The 20,466-nt window shown below is 41.5% G+C and overlaps 1 protein-coding gene across 1 annotated transcript in view; it reads right to left on the reverse strand.

Annotated features, from left to right (window-relative positions):
• LOC136827069 (cell division cycle 7-related protein kinase-like) overlaps positions 1-20,466 on the reverse strand; it is a 142,038-nt gene that overhangs the window by 62,264 nt on the left and 59,308 nt on the right. Inside the window, exons 9-12 of the mRNA XM_067084822.1 lie at positions 18,760-19,027; positions 18,104-18,322; positions 12,205-12,306; positions 6,500-6,604 (exon numbers count right to left, since the gene is read on the reverse strand). Of these exons, the coding sequence (XP_066940923.1) occupies positions 6,500-6,604; positions 12,205-12,306; positions 18,104-18,322; positions 18,760-19,027 (694 nt within the window). The remainder of the gene's footprint in view (positions 1-6,499; positions 6,605-12,204; positions 12,307-18,103; positions 18,323-18,759; positions 19,028-20,466) is intronic.

Below are 20,466 nucleotides of genomic sequence, written 5' to 3' on the forward strand. Positions count from 1 at the left end.
AGGTAGCAGGTATTTATGAAATAAAAAATATTTTATAACAAAATTAAGTTTTCATATACTTAGAAATAAATTACATAGCTATAGTTTTAGCCAGCCGAGATCAGTTTTTTTCAAAAAATCGTGGAGTTGATTGTTTACTAGGTGGAATTACGTCCATGTTCCAAGAATATGAAAGTGAGAGAGGTCATGCCTCATTGTGTTTGTGTCTGACAATGTCCATCCATAGGGGAGGAGGTTGAGCCTGATTCTTCCAAGGCAAGACAGGTTGACCATCACTAATCCGGCAATCATTCAGTCAGAAACAATCAGTAATCCGCACAAAGGACCAGTTAAAGGCAATTTGGTCCTCATAAAATTTTCAGAATTCTGGTGCTTGACTTAACTCGACCTCGCCCCTCTCCCCCTTGTTCTGGCGCGAGGAGACCATCAACAAACTGGTAGCCTATAACCTATGCCCAATCCAGTATTATACAACATCCATAACAAATGTGCATCTTTTTCATGGAAGGAAAAATTATAAGATTTAATCACATTGTTTCAATTGTATTATAACTTACATCAATGTTTTGTTTTAATTAGGTACAAGATTTAACCATCATTTAACTAAGTTCAGGTGACTACACAACTTTTTTGACATCCATCAAAGGCGAGAATGAATAAATAAGTTCTTTTATTTGGGTGACGGATATTTTTAGAATGAGGAACATTTTCTGTCAAATATAACTTAAATTACCTGGAAATTAATTTAGCTATTTTTTCAATATGAACAGTGAGGGATGGCGTTTGAGCATGTTCTTTGTTTTTGTAAAAGGGAATCGACCCGTTCCTATTTTCTCTTGATTTCATCATAATCCATAAGAAACCAAAAGAATTTATTTTTATCAAACTCAAAACAGTGCTAATTTTACTTTAATGCCCAGTAGTTTTGATTAAAATACATTCTCTCCATTTTTATTTACGGTCAAATAATTTTGAAAATCCATGTTGCCGATGCACGATAATTTATAGTCATTTGCAGCTTGATTCAAATTGTTTTCTCAGCTTCAGCTACAACTTCACAGCTTTATTGAAAACCTGTAGCAGCAAAGTATATTTCATCTGGATCCGATCTTTTCTCCAAAGGAATAAGGTTATAGTGCAAAAATATATCAGTCTTTCATCAAAAGAGACAAGACTTTAACGTCATTTGTGACATAACTACTGAGTAATTTTGTATTACTGTACAATGGTTGAAATACAAGCAAAACAGTTGTTAATGATGACGATTATTAGCAAAACAACAGTTTCCATAAATCTGTTTATGGTTACATTTTTGCAAGTGTAGGTCACAACATTACTAACAATACTTTTATCATTTCTCTCATTATTTTAACTAGCAGATGGAATAAAGAGATGTTTGAAAAGAAGTTTACCCAAGTATTGTAAGTTGGTCATCTTCGCTGCACAATAAAACATCTGAATGCATGCACCTTCCTAGATGTTTTTCAAAAATATTTCCTAAATATTTGCAAATAGACAAAAAATTATATTTTCATAATATAAATTTTATATATATCCAAGTAATTATCATAACTCATAGTTTCTAACCTGCAGCAGCTTTTTTGAAAATAATTGTCTTTTCTTTATTATCCAACTTAGGTGACTGATTTATGGGATACCAGGAACACTAAGATGATGTGTAGATGGGCCTCATAGTATTTGTGCTCTAATAAATGTCCAACCCTCCAGGTCCCAGTGATGCCGAATTAGTGATGATTCTGTAATTACTTGGTAGGTATATATGAAACTTAATTTTATTATAAAACTGTCATTTTCATAAAAGTAATTTACCAAGTAATTACATGACTGAATTCCACATTGAAAGGAGGGTGGGATACATGGACATATTCTACTTCAAAACTTCCAGACATGGTAATGACTTTGAAATAGAAAAATCGCTAGCTTTGAAAAATGCTTGTTGTTTCCTTACGTGGTGAGAGAGATACTGCAGGTGAATACTGCTTCTGGTTGGTGCTCATCTTAACCTGAATGTGGCATGGCAAGTAAGGCCATGGGGCACCTTTACTTAAGTAGGAGCTCTGCAGTGAAGGATAGGACCAATGGCTAGCATATATAAGTGCCCTTGCCCTGGGTGCAGTACCAATATAAAAAACAACAAACAACACTGTCACCTACACCGAGACAAGACCACAACCCATCCACTCAGACTGGTGGGTAATCCAGGTACATTGTACCCCCAGGCTCCCCAAGGCTCGACACCTTACTTCAAGGTGAAGAGATAAGAGGAGGAGAAGAAGCGAGCTTCCTATGCTTCGTCCCCCAGTACCATGCCAGTTCCTGATAATGGTCCCAAGTCCTGCAATTTTCAAACACTGTTTCAACTTCTTTTAAATAGTGAGATGTGAAGATTGATTGCACTTCCACTAGGTTGACTGTAGAATGGAAGTGAGGGACATATTGTGCCTGAAAACTAACAAGGTAGCGACTGCTCAGACATCATGAGCTTTCACTTTGAAAGTAGGCATAAAAATCCTCCTGAATCCGAGAATGCGCCTCAAAAACCAGGTCCCTCAGAAAGAACAACAGTGCATTCTTAGTAAGAGGGTAAGAAGGTTCTTAACAGAACACCAGGGGTTGCTGGATGGCCCTCTGATTTTCTTGGTCCTGTTCAGATAATACCTTAAGGCTCTAACGGGGCAAAGAACCCTTTCTTCTTCTTCTGGGTCATGGATTTCCATTAGACTCTTAATGATGAAGGAACGGGGCCAGGGCTTGGACAGGTCCCCGTTCTTCTTAAAGGAGCAAAGGTCTCCTTAGGAAAATTCTACCCTTTTATCGATGGCCTGAAGTTCACTGACATGTTTGGCACGGAACGAAGGGGTTTGAATGAGAGGCCTGTTAGCCACTTCAGTACTACATCTAGGTTCCAAGAGACTGAGTCGATCTTCTGCTTGGACGAGTTGCAAGACTCGATGAGGTTGTTAAGATCCAGGCTTGAAGGCAGATCCAGACCCCTATGCTTAAAAACAGAGCTAAACATGACTCGATACCCCTTAATGGTGGAGGACAACAGACCCCTTGGTGTCCTCAGATAAAGGAGGAAATCCACAATCTGAGTCTGAGATGTCTCAGAAGATGAGACGTTATGTCTGTTACACCACTTACAGAAGACTGCCCACTTGGCCTGGTAGATGAGGCAAAAGACTGACATCTGCATCTTGCAATAGCCTCTGCAGCTGCTCTTGAAAACTCCTCTCTGACAAGTTTCTGGATAGTTTGAAGCCTGTCAGGGCAAGAGCAGACAATCCTTGGTGGTGTCTCTTGAAGTCTGAGTAGACACAGTTTTTGGGGAAGGAGCCTCGGGAAGTCCACCAACAACTGAAGAAGGTCCAGGAACTACTCTTTCAGGGGCCAGAGTGGGGCTATGAGGGTCATAATAACGTTGTGGTGTGCCTGGAATTAGTTCAGAAATTCCCTGATCATGTTGAAGGGTGGAAACGCATAGAGATAGAGGTTGGACCAGTTCTGATGCATGGTATCTGCAGACTCGCAGACAACCGTGCAGACTCGCTGCTGGCCATGCAGACTCTCTGACAATCGTGCGGACTCGCAGACATCCGTGAAGACTTGACGTCTCATGTGGACTCGATGCCTTGTGGAAACTGATGGACTAACTGGTAAGAGCAAATATCTGGCAAGCTTAGAATAAGCTTGAAAAAGTCCATAAAACCCACGAAAGCCTGGGCATGGGCATAACAGTGGCCTTGTCAAAAACCAGACTTGTGCCAAATTTGTCTATAGATCAGATGCAATTCACCTAACTGTGTCTTGAGGGAAGAGGTGATGATGGTCCAGAGGTGAAAATAACAGGGCTGATTTCTGTGACTGTGGGACCCCCTTAGTAGTAAAGGAGCACCAGAGCTGTCTCTTCTTAAAATTTCAAAAGTAAAGAGAGCGGAAAGCTCTAAAAGCCATCTCAAATGTTCTTGTCCGTACAAGACAGGACTTGGCGACAAACCGAGGTGATGTCTCCTGATAAATCCCGGAAGTCCTCTATCTTCTTAGCCACTGCTCCCACTGACCAGTCAAGAAAGCTAAGAACTTCGAGAAAAAATCTTGAAAAGATCTTTGACAAGGAGGTCTAGTTACATCGAAGCAAACATTATCTTGGTTTATGAGACTGCAGAACGTCAATGAGGTCAGGGGGAGGAAAGACAAAACATGCTTTGCCTTGCTCCCTTTTAGCCAAAAGCTAATCTCCCAACTTATTGTGAGACTTTTGGAGGACAAAGAAACTGCCGGAGGAGGGAGCTTTCTTCAACAGGGTCAAAATTTCTGATCTCAAATGTCCTTGTCCGCACAGGACAGGACTCCGAGACACTAACTGTCACTGAAAAGGGGTCAATGTCGACTCATCTTGAACTATGGGCGAAGGTTGCCTTGCTCCTGAAACAGACTGAGGAGTAGAAAAAATGCCTGTGAGTGGGTGCTTGGCACTCAGAGGCGGGAGTTGGATACTGAAGAGTTGGAGCCAGGCAATCAGGAACTGGCGCCGGACACTTGGAAGTTGGAGCCAGGTGCTCAATCAGGAACTGGCGCTCAAGAAAAAACAACTCTGCGCTCTTACTAGAGATAATGCCAAGAGCTCCGGAACTGGTGTCAGCCATTTGGGAATTGGCACCAGGTGAACAAGAACTGGTGCCGGATACTTGGAAGCTGGTGCCAGGTGCTCAGGAAAAAACAGAAAAAACATCTGTGAGTGGGCACTTGGCACTCAGCGGCGGGAGCCGAGTACTGGATAGATAGTGCTGAGCACTCAGGAGCAGGTGCTGAGCATTCAAGAATCAGCACCGGGCACTTGGGAGGTGGTGCCAGGAGCTCGGAAGCTGGCGCCAGGCATTCAGGAATTGGTGCCATTCTGGAATGCTTGTCTGAGGGGGGTTCATTTGGCACTTAGGGGCCAAGTAAGGTAGCTAAACAAAGGTATTCACCATTCTATTGGATGTCGGACTGAGGAGACAGAGGGATTCACAGCGAAACTGCAGGAAGGATGTGGGATATGGCTAGCCTCATAATACTGCTAGACAAGAAGTGGAGAATGGCAACCATCGTCTGAGTGTCTCTTAAGCAGCCATGAAAAATGAAGAAAATGTTTGTGCCGGGTACCCAGGAGCTGGCACCAGTGCTCGGGAGCTGACGCCGGCCTCAGAAGCTGGCGCTGGACACTCGAGAAGTGGCACTATACTGGAAGATAATTGGTGCATGTCCAATAAGACACCTTTACAGTGGATGTCTGTCGAAACCTGGGTGCCTGCAACTGGGTCGACTGAGGAGGCAACTACCCGTGGGCAAACCGCACCGGCCTCCCTAGGACATCCAGTATGTCTTCTCCCAGGTTCAGGGGAGAAGGACAAGGACCTTCGTCCAAGAGAACCGGCGGGATGAGAAGCCACCTCCTCCACTTGCACAACACTATCACTTGTCACTTTGCGGGAAGTGGCACCTCTGAATACTTTTCCCATAAACGCCTTCAGTGACGCATCTAACTCCACCACTGTATTCACTAGTAGGTTAATTTTCTTGTCCAACCTAGACTCTAGACGGGCAATGGCATCGGGTTCAGAAGCGAGGGATAGGTGGATTAAAAGTAAGAGGGTTAGTAGCAGGAGAAAAATTAGGAAGAGGGGAAGAAGGAACAGCAGAGCTATCTTCTAACCTAGGCTAGGGTAGAATTCTAGGCTAAGGGAAGTTCGTTTCTAGGCTCTAGAGGCTGCTTTCCTTTTTCTATCCCCCTCTAAATTGTCTAGTTGAGATTTAAGTACATTCTACTCTTGCTACTCATCACATTTAGCACAAGTTCTCTCCCTACTATATTTCTGCCCACTACATTTACTGCAAATTGTATAAGAATCATATGAAGATTTGATTAATCTGGTTTTGCAACTTTTCCTACAATAGCAAAACTAGGTGAACTTGAATCAGACATAATAATAACCAAAGAACTAGAAAAAAGATACTGAAAGCTATTAAAGCTTGAAGGCTACTCAAATAAGCAATAATACTTCACCAAAATCCAGCCATACAACCAAAAATCAGAAACAAAAGCTGCAGCAAACCCCGATAGTACTCGAGAGCCAGCAGAAACACAATGAGGCTATCTGCTAAGTCATTTCCAGTATTCCTGGCGGTGGGCAGGGTTTGTCACCTACACTAAACAATTGAAGTGCTACATCGTTTTTTTAAACAAAAGCTGCCACACGAGCTAGAAACTATAGCTATATAATTACTTGGTAAGTTACTTATATAAAATTGTAATTTCCTATCTAGAATGGAAGAACTAAAGGTTCAATTTCCATTTATGACAAAATATCAACAGCAGACTACAAGATTTGGTGTTTTTAATTGTTTACTTTAGAATGAATGCTTATTTCACATAGTCATCAACGGCAAAGATATATCTTAACTTAGTTTATAAGTGTATGCAAAATAAAAATTATACCTGAGCTGCAACTGAACCAGAACTCCCTTTCCTTGGAGTGATTAAATTTTCTTTCTTTGGTGAGACACTTAGTGAACAAGACTTTCTTGGAGATCTTCGCAGTGCCTGGAAATAAAGGGAAAACAATCATCAAAACAATGTACATAATCTATAAAATACAACATTTTTCTCAAGAAACAGTGTCGTGAAGTAAAGACAATTTCTTAAAAAAATATCATACAAACTCTTTACTTATAACTGTCCACATTCATTTTCTTCAATGCCTCAAACACTTCAGTCTTTTTTTTTTTTTTTAAACATGAGGAGCAGTAGCGCTACTCATGAGACTATGAACCCCGGGTGCCTAGCTATTAATGGCTCTATTTTTTATATGGTCTGGGACTCAAGTTGAAAGAAATGGGTGGGGATGAAAGATGGGAACTGTATTATAAGCACAGGTACTCAGTATGTATGGTAAATTTACTTGCTTTTAAAAAAATAGTTAGTTCCTTTCTAATTAGTTCAAATAACAATTTCTGTGGGTGGGATTGAGCTACTAAATTCCCCAGAAATAGCTGACTGGGACTTGTACAATCCACAGAGAGCTCCTGGGGATGAGATTAGCAATTGAAGCCAAGACTGCAGCTAATAACAGAAAAAGTAAGATACTGTATATGTAGTTACAAGTATTTTGTGTGCTCTTGGAAAGAAATAAGTGCTTATCAGTTACAGTATATGAGACACTGTGGCAAGTAACCCCAGAAAAGGTGCTGTAATAAGAAATGAGATGAGGACTAAGCAATAAGGACCCAGAAAAGGTGTTGTAACAAGAAATGAGATGAGGACTAAGCAATAAGGACAATCAGTCAACCGAGCCCAAAACCTTGACAGAAGCAAGTACTACCCATCCCATTTCTACTACAGTTCCTACTGAGTATGAATCTACCTATTTGTGAGCCCCTCCTTCATGTTAAAGTTCACACAGGACGTCTGATACCTGCAAGACTCTGGCATTAAAACAGAGTTGATTTTAAGAGTCTCTTTAAAACAAACTATAGTGAGATCCGATATCGTGAACAAGTACCGTAACTTGTGTTGCTTCACCATTCATCATATTACCAAAAGCCTGAAAAATAACTTAAATAAGCCAGCAAGAAATCATATTCCTTGGCATGACTGGGCAGAATAAAAGGTACTCTGTCTTTGGTATTGGATCAGAGAGATGGAATCACAATGGGTACAGTGGAATGGTCCTGGCTACCTGTGTCTTCACTACAAACCAGCTGTAAAGATCAAACCTATGGAATTCCAATAGTGTGAATAACCTTACTGCGATGCATGAAGCTTGGTGACCTACCATTAAGTTACAAAAGCAAGAAAAAGACTCTCAATAGTGTGAGATCAAAATGAGAAGCCTGATCCAAGTATGTTGAGGAGGTTTGGAAATACTTGGAAACAACAAAAGGTCCCACCTCATAATGTTGATCTATCATTTACAGTTCCACTGAAGAGCTCAAATCACATTCATGGAGTTTAAAGACCTGAGGAAGGGCACTGACAGCTTCTTCTGGTGTCTGAAATATGACATAGTCAGCTAAAAAGAGAAGAGTCACTGACCAAATCAATACTCCTTTCACTGCACCATCTACAGAATTGGTTCCACTTTGCTTGTTAGGGGTTGAGACCTGAAACTGTATAAAGCTTAGATGATAATTTAGCTGCTTCTCCAATAAATCCTCTTACATCTCCAGGTTCCCACTAAACTGACAAAAGTGAGCATTACAGCATCTATCTTCTTGGCAGGAGGATACACTAGAGCAAACCAATAAGCTAAGATCTTCCAATTAAGTTCATCAAAAAAAGATATACTAAGGTGTCCATTAATTGCCAAAGACCCTTGCAAATGTCTGTATGTAGTAATTATTCAAAGTAAAAGAGTTGTGTACTGCTGCTGAGACTGTCTGCAACCAGGTTGTCTTATGGAGACAAAGACTGAGATGAATTCCACCTCATTAGTCAAACATAAAATGTAGCTGCAAATTAACCCTCTAACGCCGAGCCTCTATTTACAAAAGTGTCTGTCGTATGCCAGCGGCGTTCGGGAGTGAGCGCCGTAGCGGAAAAAAAGTTTTTTTCAAAAAATCACAGCACGCTTAGTTTTTAAGATTAAGAGTTCATTTTTGGCTCCTTTTTTTTCATTGCCTGAAGTTTTGTATGCAACCATCAGAAATGAAAATAAAATATCATTATCATATATAAATATTGAAATACATGACAGCACAAAAAATAATTTCATAAAATTGTATACAAATTGCGCTGTGAGCAAAACGGTTACAGCTAACAAGTTATTTTTTTTCTTTGTATTGTCCACTAAATTGCAATGATTTTGGAATATAACAAATTGTAAAACTATCAAAGCAACACAGAGAAAATATTATCACAAAATGATGCATGAATTTGTAACGCATGGACATAAAAAAAAAAAGTTTTTTTCAAAAATTCACCATAAATCGAAATAGTGTGCTAGAGACTTCCCGTTTGTTGAAAAATGAAGGTAATTGATTGAATATTACTAGACTGTAAGTGTTTTAGCTTACAATTGCAGTTTTCGACCATTTCGGTTGAGCTAAAGTTGACCGAAGGCAGAATTTTTTCTATTTATCGTGATTTATATGAAAATATTTCAAAACTGATAAAAGCTACAACCATGAGTTATTTTTTGTTGTATTCTACATGAAATTGCACACATTTTCATATATAAAAGTTTATGTAATGACTAATAAAAAACAGTGCAAACATTACAACAACGTGACAAAAGAATTTCTGAGATGTTCGGCCGAGTTATCAGCGCAGATGTAAGGAAAAAGTTTTTTCAAAAATTCACCATAAATCGAAATATTGTGCTAGAGACTTCCAGTTTGTTGCAAAATGAAGGTACATGATTGAATATTACTAGAATGTAAGCGTTTTAGCTTATAATTGTGTTTTTCGACCATTTCGGTCGAGTTAAAGTTGACAGAAGGTTGAAATTTTGGCACTTATCGTGATTTATATGAAAATATTTCAAAACTGATAAAAGCTACAACCATGAGTTATTTTTTGTTGTATTCTACATGAAATTGCGTACATTTTCACATATAAAAGTTTATGTAACGACTCATATAAAACGGTGCAAACATTACGACAACGTGATGAAAGAATTTCTGAGATATTCGGCCGAGTTACCGCGCAGACGTAAGGAAAAATTTTTTCAAAAATTCACCATAAATCGAAATATTCTGCTAGAGACTTCCAATTTATTGCAAAATTAAGGTAAATGATTGAATATTACTAGAATGTAAGAGTTTTAGCTTACAATTGCATTTTCCAACCATTTCGGTCGAGTTAAAGTTGACCAAAGGTTGAAATTTTGGCACTTATCGTGATTTATATGAAAATATTTCAAAATTGATAAAAGCTACAACCATGAGTTATTTTCTGTTGTATTCTAGATGAAATTGTGCACATTTTAATATATAAAACTTTATGTAACGACTAATATAAAACAGTGCAAACATTACGACAACGTGACGAAAGAATTTCTGGCGCAGACGTAAGGAAAAAGTGTTTTTTTTTTCAAAAATTCACCATAAATCGAAATATTGTGCTAGAGACTTCCAATTTGTTGCAAAATGAAGGTAAATGATTGAGTATTACTAGAATGTAAGAGTTTTAGCTTACAATTGCGTTTTTTTCCCATTTTGGTCGAATCAAAGTTGACCGAAGGTTGAAATTTTGGCACTTATCGTGATTTATATGAAAATATTTCGAAACTGATAAAAGCTACAACCATGGGTTGTTTTTTGTTGTATTTTACATGAAACTGTACACATTTTCATATATAAAACCTTATGTAACAGCTAATATAAAACGGTGCAAAAATTACAACAAAATGACGAAAGAATTTCTGAAATTTTCGGCCAAGTTACAGCGCGGATGTAAGGAAAATTTTTTTTTTTAAATTCACCATAAATCGAAATATTGTGCTAGAGACTTCCAATTTGTTGCAAAATTAAGGTAAATGATTGAATATTACTAGAATGTAAGAGTTTTAGCTTACAATTGCGTTTTTTTGACCATTTCGATTGAGTCAAAGTTGACCGAAGGTTGAAATTTTTTGTAGTCGACGTACGGTACGTCCACTCGGCACCCAACAGACAATTTTAGTCGACGTACGATACGTCCAGTCGGTGTTTAAGGGTTAATATATATTAAAAACCTGCGAAGTCGTGAATTCGAGATAATCGAATCGCGAAGTAGCGAGGGGTCACTGTACCTGCCGCCATAATAATTCTCTGTTCGAATTTACTTTCCATGCTGGCGAAGCGATTGGGCTCGGAGGTGTGAAAATCAGAAGCAGAAGTAGGCAGTCTAGTTACTGATACAGAGGAAACAGGAACAACAGGAGGAGATACAGCAGGAGTAACTGTATCGTTAGATCTAGGAGTCGTCTGACTAGCTAATTTCTCGCCGGCTTTAGCGGCTGCCTTCCTCTTGCGATCTCTCTAATTTATTCAAATGAGCAAAGTCTTCCATTTACGTTCATCCCAATCCCTTGCCCTTTGCAATTTGTGCACAGGGTATGAGAGTCATATGTAATTTCCGTCAACCAGGTATTGCAGCCATACCAGAAACTGGAAGAGCTAGTGTTTGAACATACTAACTAAAAAGTCATAATCAGTAACAAAAAACCAATCAAGAAAAAACAACACTGAAAGGCTAACATACAAAGAATACTTCACTGGGTAGGAAGAAAAAACAATTATCAAAACCAAGCTGCTTAGTCACATGATGTGTGGAAGATACCAGCGGCAGAAACAAATTGGTCTATTGGCTTAGTTGTTCCTCTCTCTCACCCCAAAAGTGTGAGGGGTCTTGTCACCTACACAAAAACAAAAGAATCGCTACCGCGAATTTCAAAATTTAAGCTGCCGTTCGAGTAGAAACTCTCAGCTAAGTAATTACTGGGTAAGTTACTTATATAAAAATAAGTTTTCAGCAACTTTGGAGAGCACAGGGAGAATAGAAATTGGCCTGTCATTACTGCAGTCTGCAGATATGCTACTCTTTGGGACAGGCACTGTATTACTAAGTAAAGTGTATAAATATGTTTAAAGAAAGCTCATGAGTAGTACGACAAACATTCATTTATCAGAAATCAAAGAGATTTAGAAAGGGAAAACATAGCTCTTACTTTGTGGACAAACACTGGTTTTTCTAAAAGACAATTGTCCGTTATGTAATAAGCAGTATTTAATGTATTCCTTGTTTACTGTTTATATCTAATTTTAATCATATTCTGACCTTATTTGTATATGATGTAGACTACCCCATAGCATGTTTCACACTAAAAGGATCATATACAGCACTGTAATACTATAATGTATTCAGAAAATACAGCTATTTGTATTCAGAAAAAACAGCTATTCAGAACCATCTCAATTTAGGTTCGAAATTAATGTATTACCAAAAAATGTTAACAAAGTATTTTTAATATTGAGGTACAGTATAGCGTTGTCCTCAGACCACTCAGTTAAAACACTGTATCTGACATAACAAAAATTTCCTCTAAATCATACTAAGAGCAGCTAATATACATTGTCCAATATCCCATAATATATTATATAAATCTATCTGACTAATTGTTAAAGCTCTGAATCTCTACTTTTAAATTACAAGGTACTTACAGTATTGACTCTATTAGTAGTTGAAGAAAGTACACCTCCAGATGCCGAAGTAGGAGGTGAAAAAGCTCTCGAGCGTTTGTTCTTATCACTTGTATTATCATCCTGGGAAATATAAAATTATTGTTACCTAGTGGACGGTACATAAAAACACGTCATATCTCAAGCTATTAAAGTACCTCAGAATTAAAGTCCTATATGGCATAAATATATATATGTATGATTATAATCACTTGTACATGATTCATTTATCACACATTACCACAGGTAAAAAAATAAGAGATGGGGTGCAGTCCTGATCGATTTTGACTTTATTTCCAAACCACTGACAAAGAACTGATACAGAGTATTAGAAGTCACAAATATATATATACTATAGGAACAGTACTGACGAACTTACGCAACCATTTGGGACTACACATCCACCCACAGGACTGCACAATTTGGAAAAATAAAGAGATTTAACTAGTGAAGAAGGGAATGATTTATGGAAGAATGAAAAAATCAGACACCACAAATGTCCCCAAAAGATTTATGGTTACTATCAATGAACTGAAAAAAGATAAAAAATACACACATGACAAAAGCAGACAAATCAGGCGCTCTTGTAATTTTAAGCAAAAGTGAATACAGTATATAGAAAAAATGGATAGTCTTTTGGGTGATGATAGCACATATAAAGAATTAAATAAGAACCAGTTAGACAATGTGAACAGTGTTTTTAATAGGACAGTGAAAAACCTGTTAAAAGGTAACAACAAAAGCCTTACAAAGAAGTTGTGTGTGACCTCTCCATCACTACTGTATATGTATGGTATAATAAAAACCCACAAAACAAACTTTCCCGCCAAGCCAATTATCAGCTCAGTTGGTTCTGCATCTTACAATCCAGCAAAGTACCTAGTGGATATCGTCAACCCATTGGTAGGTACTATCTCAAATGCCAATATCAAGAATACTGTGGACCTGATAAATAAACAAAGTAGTGTACAGATTAATAGTGAATCCAGGTTTATGAGTTTTGATGTAGTATCACTATTCACAAAGGTGCCAATTGATGATCTGATGGAGTTTTTATCGGAATTATTAGAGAACACACATCTGGATATCCCAATTTCTAAAAGCACTTTAATTGAACTGATTAAATTGTGTGTGGAAACACTGTAAATTTGAATTTAATGGTAAATTTTACACACAAAATTTTGGTATGGCAATGGGAAACCCTCTATCCCCAGTGTTAAGTGACTTATATATGGAATTTTTTTAAAGAAAATATTAAACAACATAATTCCATGCAATGCAACATGGTTTAGATATGTTGATGACATAATTTGTGTATGCCAGGGGAAGATCTAAATAACTTTTTCACAAGTTAAATCAATTAGTACCATCAATTAAATTCACTATGGAAATGAAAATGATGAGTGCTTACCCTTTTGGATGTCCTTATACGAAGAAAGAGTAATGGATTTAATATAGTGTGTATAGAAAACCTACTATATTTCTTCCTGTGTATTTCTGTGTCGGACAAAAGCAATAAGGTTAAAATATGATATTTTTATGATAAAATAAAAGTTTTATACTTACCCGGCAGATATAGCTATAGTCTCGGCGTTCCCGACAAAAATTCAAATTTCGCGGCACCGCGACAGGTAGGTCAGGTGATCTACCATGCCACCGCTGGGTGGGCGGGAATAGGAACCATTCCCGTTTTCTAATCAGATTTTCTCTTCCACCTGTCTCCTGAGGGGAGGCTGGGAGGGCCATAATCGTATATATCTGCCGGGTAAGTATGTACAAAACTTTATTTTATCATAAAAATATCATTTTTGTACATGCAACTTACCCGTCAGATATACTCTTAACTGATGGCACCCTTGGAGAGGGCAGAGACAGCTAATAACTAAAAAGCAGGAAACAACATGTGTTGTAGGATAAACAAAAACCATGGTTCTTACCTGATTGGGCGAAGACTTCTATGGATACTGTCTATGAGTCTGCATGCCTCCAAGAGCTTCAGTGACCTACGACTGACAGCCCTTCTGGATCATATCAATGGGGGAAGACCCACTTACATGACAGAGGCCTGTTATGGATCATGTCAGCAGGATTAACCCACTTACAGAAGACCAGAGCCCTCTACCTGAATCATATCAATGGGGGCTATCCCTCTTACATGACAGAGCTAGGTAATAATAAAAACTACAAGGAGCTAACAACCAACCCGACCACCTGACCAAGCCTAACCTTGTTAGTGATACGATATGAAAGAGAGAGTATCTCAACACTCTCTTCCAGCCGACCATAAAAACACAACCACGCATTAAAAACAACCAACTAGTTAGACTAAAAGGATTAACTAGCTCCTTGACCCAATGCCGAATCTAACGAATGTAGCTCCTAGAGAGAAGCACTTCTCATACATTAACACGAACATCTCTCAAATAATGAAGCAAACACTGAGTTACATCTCCAGTGCGTAGAGGTCCACAATAGACTGGAGAGGACCAAGACAGCTTGTGGAAAGCAGAGAAGTAGCTATGGCTCTCACCTCATGAGCATTCACTCTTAGGGCTGAGTGCTGGATCTTACCCAGAAAGATGAGCCTCCTTGATAACATCTCTAATGAAGAAGCCTGGGCGTTCTTAGAAGTATGTGAAGGATCCTTGACAGAGCACCCAAAGACTTTCATTGTTGCCTCCGGCTGTTTCTTTTTCTCAGATAACATCTAAGGCTTCTTACTGGACAGAGAGTGTGCTCTAGCTCTTGTCCTGAAATAGTGGAGAGTCCCTTGACCTCAAAACTCCTAGGCCAAGGTTTGGAAGGGTTCTCGTTCTTTGCTAAGAAGAGAGGCTTAAAGGAGCAGATCGCAGGGGTCTTCTTAAAACCCGACAGAACCTTCCAAAGCCTGTAATTCGCTCAATCTTTTAGCAGATGCAAGAGCAAAAACAACGATTTCCTGGTTAAATCCTGAAAAGAGAGCAGATCGAGGGGCTCAAATTTATCTGGCGTTAAGAATTTTTAAGACCACGATCCAAATTCAGCTGGGGAGGTCTAGGGACTTGTTTTTAAACGTCTCGAAAAGAAGACCTTATAAGGTCGTGAAGGTCCTTATTTCGGAGATGTTAAGACCTCTGTGTCATGAGGAAAGCGTACTTCTATATCCCTTGATGAGGTGGAAACAGCCAGATTACACTGTTCCCTTAGATAAAGAAAGGAAATCCGCTATCTCCATTACAGAGGTACTGGAAGAGGACACTTTCTGAGCTCGGTACCATCTCCTAAAGACTTCCCACTTCGACTGGTGGAGGGTAGAGATCTTCTGGCTCTGGCGATAGCCCTCGCAGCCTTCTCGCGAAAATCGCCATCTGCCGTCCTTACGACAGTCTGAAGGCAGTTAGGTTTAGAGCGGGAAGGTTCTTGTGATATCTGTCGAAGTGGGGCTGTTTGAGAAGATCGCTCCTGAGAGGGAGCGACCTGGGAAAGTCTATCATCCATTCCAGTACCTCTGTGAACCAGTCTCGGGATGGCCAAAAGGGAGCGATCAGGGTGAGCTTGGTGCCCTTTGAAGAAGCGAACTTTCTTATCACCTCCCCTAGAATCTTGAACGGGGGAAAAGCATACCCGTCTAGACCTTCCCAATCTAGGAGAAGGCAGTCTGTGCTATAACTCTGGGGTCCGGATGGGAGCAGTAGTTCTCAATCTCTTGTTCCAATGGGTGTGAAGAGGTCGATATGAGGTCTCCCCACAGGAACCACAGCCCCTTCGCAAACCTACGATGTAGACACCATTCCGTGTGGAAAGCACCTGGTCTTTCCTGCTGAGCAGATCGCTCACATTCCTTTCTCCTGAACAAATCTGGTGAGGAGAACGATGTTCCTCTCCCCCGCCCATAACAGAAGGCTCCTTGCTGCGACGTACAGGGAGAAGGAGTGAGTCCCTCCTTGCTTCCTGATATAAGCCAGGGCTGTGGTGTTGTCTGAATTTACAAGGACTACTGACCCCTTGACCAGCTGTTCGAATCGGACGAGTGCTAGATGAATGGCTACTAGCTCCTTCTTGTTGATGTGCCAGGACCTCTGATCTGTTTCCCAGGTGCCTGACACTTCTTCCGAGCCTAGTGTTGCTCCCCAACCCGACTCCGACGCGTCTGAGAACAACACTAGGCGAGGGTTCGGCGGTTGAAGAGGAATTCCTAGACCCAGTTTCTGGTGGGTCTAACCACCAACAGGAGATGTTCCTTTACATGATTTGTAATCTGAAAGGAGTCTGACAACTCTTGGGACTTCCGATCCCAAGATTTGTTCAGGAAGAACTGTAGAGGTCTTAGGTGAAGCCTTCCTAGAGAAACGAACTGTTCCAGCGAGGAAATGGTCCCCAGCAGACTCATCCATTCCCTCGCCGAACATCTGTCTTTCCCTAGAAAGTCTGTCACCTTTTGAAGGCAGCGTTCCCTTCTTTCCAGGGAGGGAAACGCTCGAAAACCCCGAGAATCCATCAGAATCCCCAGGTAGACAATTTCCTGCTGAGGAATCATCTGAGACTTCTCGAGGTTCACAAGAAGTCCTAGAGACTGAACCAGTCTTAATGTACGAGAAAGGTCCTCCAGACAACGGTTTCTCGAATTGGCACGAATCAGCCAATCGTCGAGATACAAGGAAATCCTCACCCCTTCCAAATGCAACCAGTGAGCTACATTCTGAGAATAATTACCGTGAACACTTGAAGGAGCCTGGAAAGTCCGAAGCACAGAGCCCTGAACTGGAAGGTTCTTCCGCCTACCATGAACCTTAGGAACTTCCTGGAGGAGGATGGATGGGAAGCGATGAAGTAAGCATCCTGAAGGTCAGGGACACCATCCAATCTCGCTTGCGAAGAGATGACAGAACAGAGGACGTCGTCTCCATCGAGAACTTCTTCTTGATGACGAACGAGTTCAGGGAGCTCACATCCAATACCGGTCTCCACCCTCCCGAAGTTTTTGGCACTAGAAAAAGCCGATTGTAAAACCCCGGGGAGTGAAGATCTTGCACCGGTTCTATGGCAGCCCAACTTTGTAGCATTTTGCTCGGCGGCTAGCAGAAGGAACGCCTCGCACAGGATCCTTGTCTAGCCGATAACTCCTGGGTTGTTGTCAAGGAGAGGCTTGAGATGAAGGGGCCAAGTAACCTTCCTCAAGATAAGAGAGGACCATTTGTCCACACCCTTCTGTGCCCAGGCTTAGGAGAACTTCAGAAGTCTGGCACCTACTGGCGTCTGGAGGACTTGTTTCTCACTTGGACTTCCTGGCAGGGAGTCCTGAAGGTCTTGATCTTCTTTCAGGTCTACGCCTCCTGATAGACCTGGATCTCGAGGAGCTCCTGAAAGGGGGCCTTCTCCTTCTTAGCAAGGGGAGCAGTAGGTCTCATCCTTTTAGACGACTGCGCTAGCAGATCCTGAGAAGCTTTCTCAGACAAAGAACTAGAGACCTCCTTAACAGTCTCCTGCGGGAAAAGATGGCTTGACAGCGGAGCGTACAAGAGGGAAGACCTCTGGAGAGGAGAAACCGATTTGGAGAGGAAAGCACTGAAGACTGATCTCTTCTTAAGCAGGCCAGTGCCGAACAGGCGATCTCCATAGAGCCGTCCTTAACAGCCTTGTCCAAGCAAGACAACACACTGCTGAGGTCCTCCATACTGACCGAGTCCTCTTCAAGACTCCTCTTAGCTAAGGCCCCTAGAGACCAGTCCATAAAGTTAAAAACTTCTAGAACGCGGAAAAGGCCCTTGAGGAAATGATCCAATTCACATAGTCCCAAAGCACTTGGCGAATTAAGCGAGTCTTCTGGAAGAATCCACTAGCGAGAAGAGAAGTCTGAGCCAGCCCGATGGGGAGGGCTAACCCCATCGGTTCATGATCGTACCACATTCGCTCTGCCCGAAAGCCTAGAGGGAGGCAAGGAGAAGACAGTCTTGCCGGCATCCTTCTTCGAAGAGAGCCACTCTCCGAAGCCCTTAAGCGCCTTCTTCATCGAGATCGTCGGTCGCATCTTAACCAAAGAGGAAGACTTCGAGGCCTTGGTGCTCGAAAGCATGGAGCCAGGAGAAGGAGGAGAAGCAGGCTTGAGGGATTCTCCATGCTCCTGAACAAGTAAGCTGTTAACCTCTTATAATCAAGAAAGCGTTGATATCCTTGGGGGATTAGTCCTCCGAAAACACTTCAGGCCTGCAGGAGGAGGAGAAACGTTTGGAAACGAAGAACACTTGCCAGAAGAAGAGCGCCTAGAAGAGGAGAGGAGCCTTTGTCCACTGAAGAGCAGCGATCGGAGAAAAGTGCCTGCTAGATGACTGGCGCCCTGACAGGAGAAGAGCAAGCGGTGAAGAGCCCTTACTAGGGGCGCCTACCAGAAGAGAGGAGGGTGGGGAGGAGCTTCTGAGGCGAGAAAAACGAGACTGACAGGCGTTTCACTGGGGGAGAAAGCATCTCCAACAGGAGCCGGCGGCGGCGAGGCGCGGCGCTGGGAGGAGCTGCGCCCGTGAAGAGCGCCCTAGAGAGAAGCCTACAAGGAGAGGCGCCTACCAGGAGGCGCCTGGAAGGAGAGGGCGCCTGCTGCTGGAGAAGTAACAGGAGAAAAAGAGCAGCTTCTGAAGATGACTTGCTGGGAGAAAGAAAGTGTCTCTTGGAGACTTGATCGGAAGAGGAATCCTTCCTACGAGAAGAGCTCTTTGATAAAGAGCCAGCAGCAAGAGCAGCGAGCCAGGCCTGGAGGAGAAGGCCCACCAGGATCTGCTTGGTGGACTCCTGACCACCAGAAGAAGAGGAGGGAGATCTTCGAGTTCTCTTCTTGCTGTGGGAGAACCCTCTGGGAAGCGCTCAGGGCTGGAGTCCAATGCGTCTCCTCTAGGAGCCTTCCAAGTCTCTTAAAAGAGCGCGACTCCTCGGCGAACTCCAACCAAGCAGGCGCGAAGAAGCAGAAGGCAGCTTACTTCTTCGAATCCCTTTTCTGACGTCCTGAGCAGCCTGGGACGCATCAACAGGCGCTGCGAAGGGACGCCCTGACCGTTGGAGTGCTTCATCCCCCTTGCGGCTGTCGACATTCCTCCTCCACTGAGTCCTGGGAGTTTGGAAGAGGTCTGAGCCTGGGAGAAGAATGCGGAGCCGGTCGAACGCCCCCTCCACTACACTGGGGACACTACACACATCACTATCACTTCTCACTTTCTTTTTCACTCCAAAGCAACACGCATCTGCAACTGCATCTTCGCGGATAAGTGGCCTTCATTGCAACCATCTCCGGCAGCGAATCACAGGTTCGGCGAGGGTGAAAGAGCTGAAACAACAGGGTGACAGGCGAATCTGGAAGAGTGTTAGGTTCTAATTCCTCCATAGAAAGAGACCTGCCAGGCTCCTAGAAGAAGCCTTCCCTAACTCTATCCTTCTCCAACTTGCGTACATAAGAGTTCAAAGCCTTCCATTCCAGATCAGTGAGATTCTCGCATTCAACACAAGTGTTATCAATCGAGCAATCATTCCCCCTACACCTCGAACACACAGTATGAGGATCTACCGAAGCTTTCGGTAGTCTAACCTTACAATCAGACCTAACACACACACAAAACACTGGTGCAACACTCTGATCAGACATTCTTACAGAAAAATCCAAAGCCAAAATCAAAAAATCAATCCACAAAAGCGTATGCCGTAAAAGATCAATATGTCACCAAAGATCCGGTCCAAAATAATCCTCAGCAACGCAAAAAATGAAAATCTAAGCAGGAGGAACCAACAACAGATGTTGCCGGAACCAGCGACAGAGAAAATCTGATTAGAAAACGGGAATGGTTCCTATTCCCGCCACCCAGCAGCGGGTATGGTAGAATCACCTGACCTACCTGTTGATGCTCTTGGTGAATTTCTGTCCCGGAAAGTCGAACTCGCTAAGTATATATCTGACGGGTAAGTTGCATGTAAAGCTGGTGTTTTCATCTATGTTTTTTAAGAGCATTATGTGTATGTAGCCCTGAATATATTGATGAGGGAAATAAATCACGATTAGGAATACAGGAAAGTGGAAATATCTGACAGTGTCTTAAACAATTCTGCATTAGAAGCGGCAAAAAGACTATGTATCAAAACCAAAGAACCTTACAACACAAAAAATTTGCTTGTACTGCCTTATAATAATAGTATGAAAGATGTGCCCTATTTTAAGAATTTTGGTGTTAATGTCATATTTAAGAACAATAAACAATGAAATGTGCTTATCAAGAACTCCATCGACAATAC

Source organism: Macrobrachium rosenbergii, chromosome 41 (assembly GCF_040412425.1).
Source record: "Macrobrachium rosenbergii isolate ZJJX-2024 chromosome 41, ASM4041242v1, whole genome shotgun sequence".
Taxonomy (NCBI): domain Eukaryota; kingdom Metazoa; phylum Arthropoda; class Malacostraca; order Decapoda; family Palaemonidae; genus Macrobrachium; species Macrobrachium rosenbergii.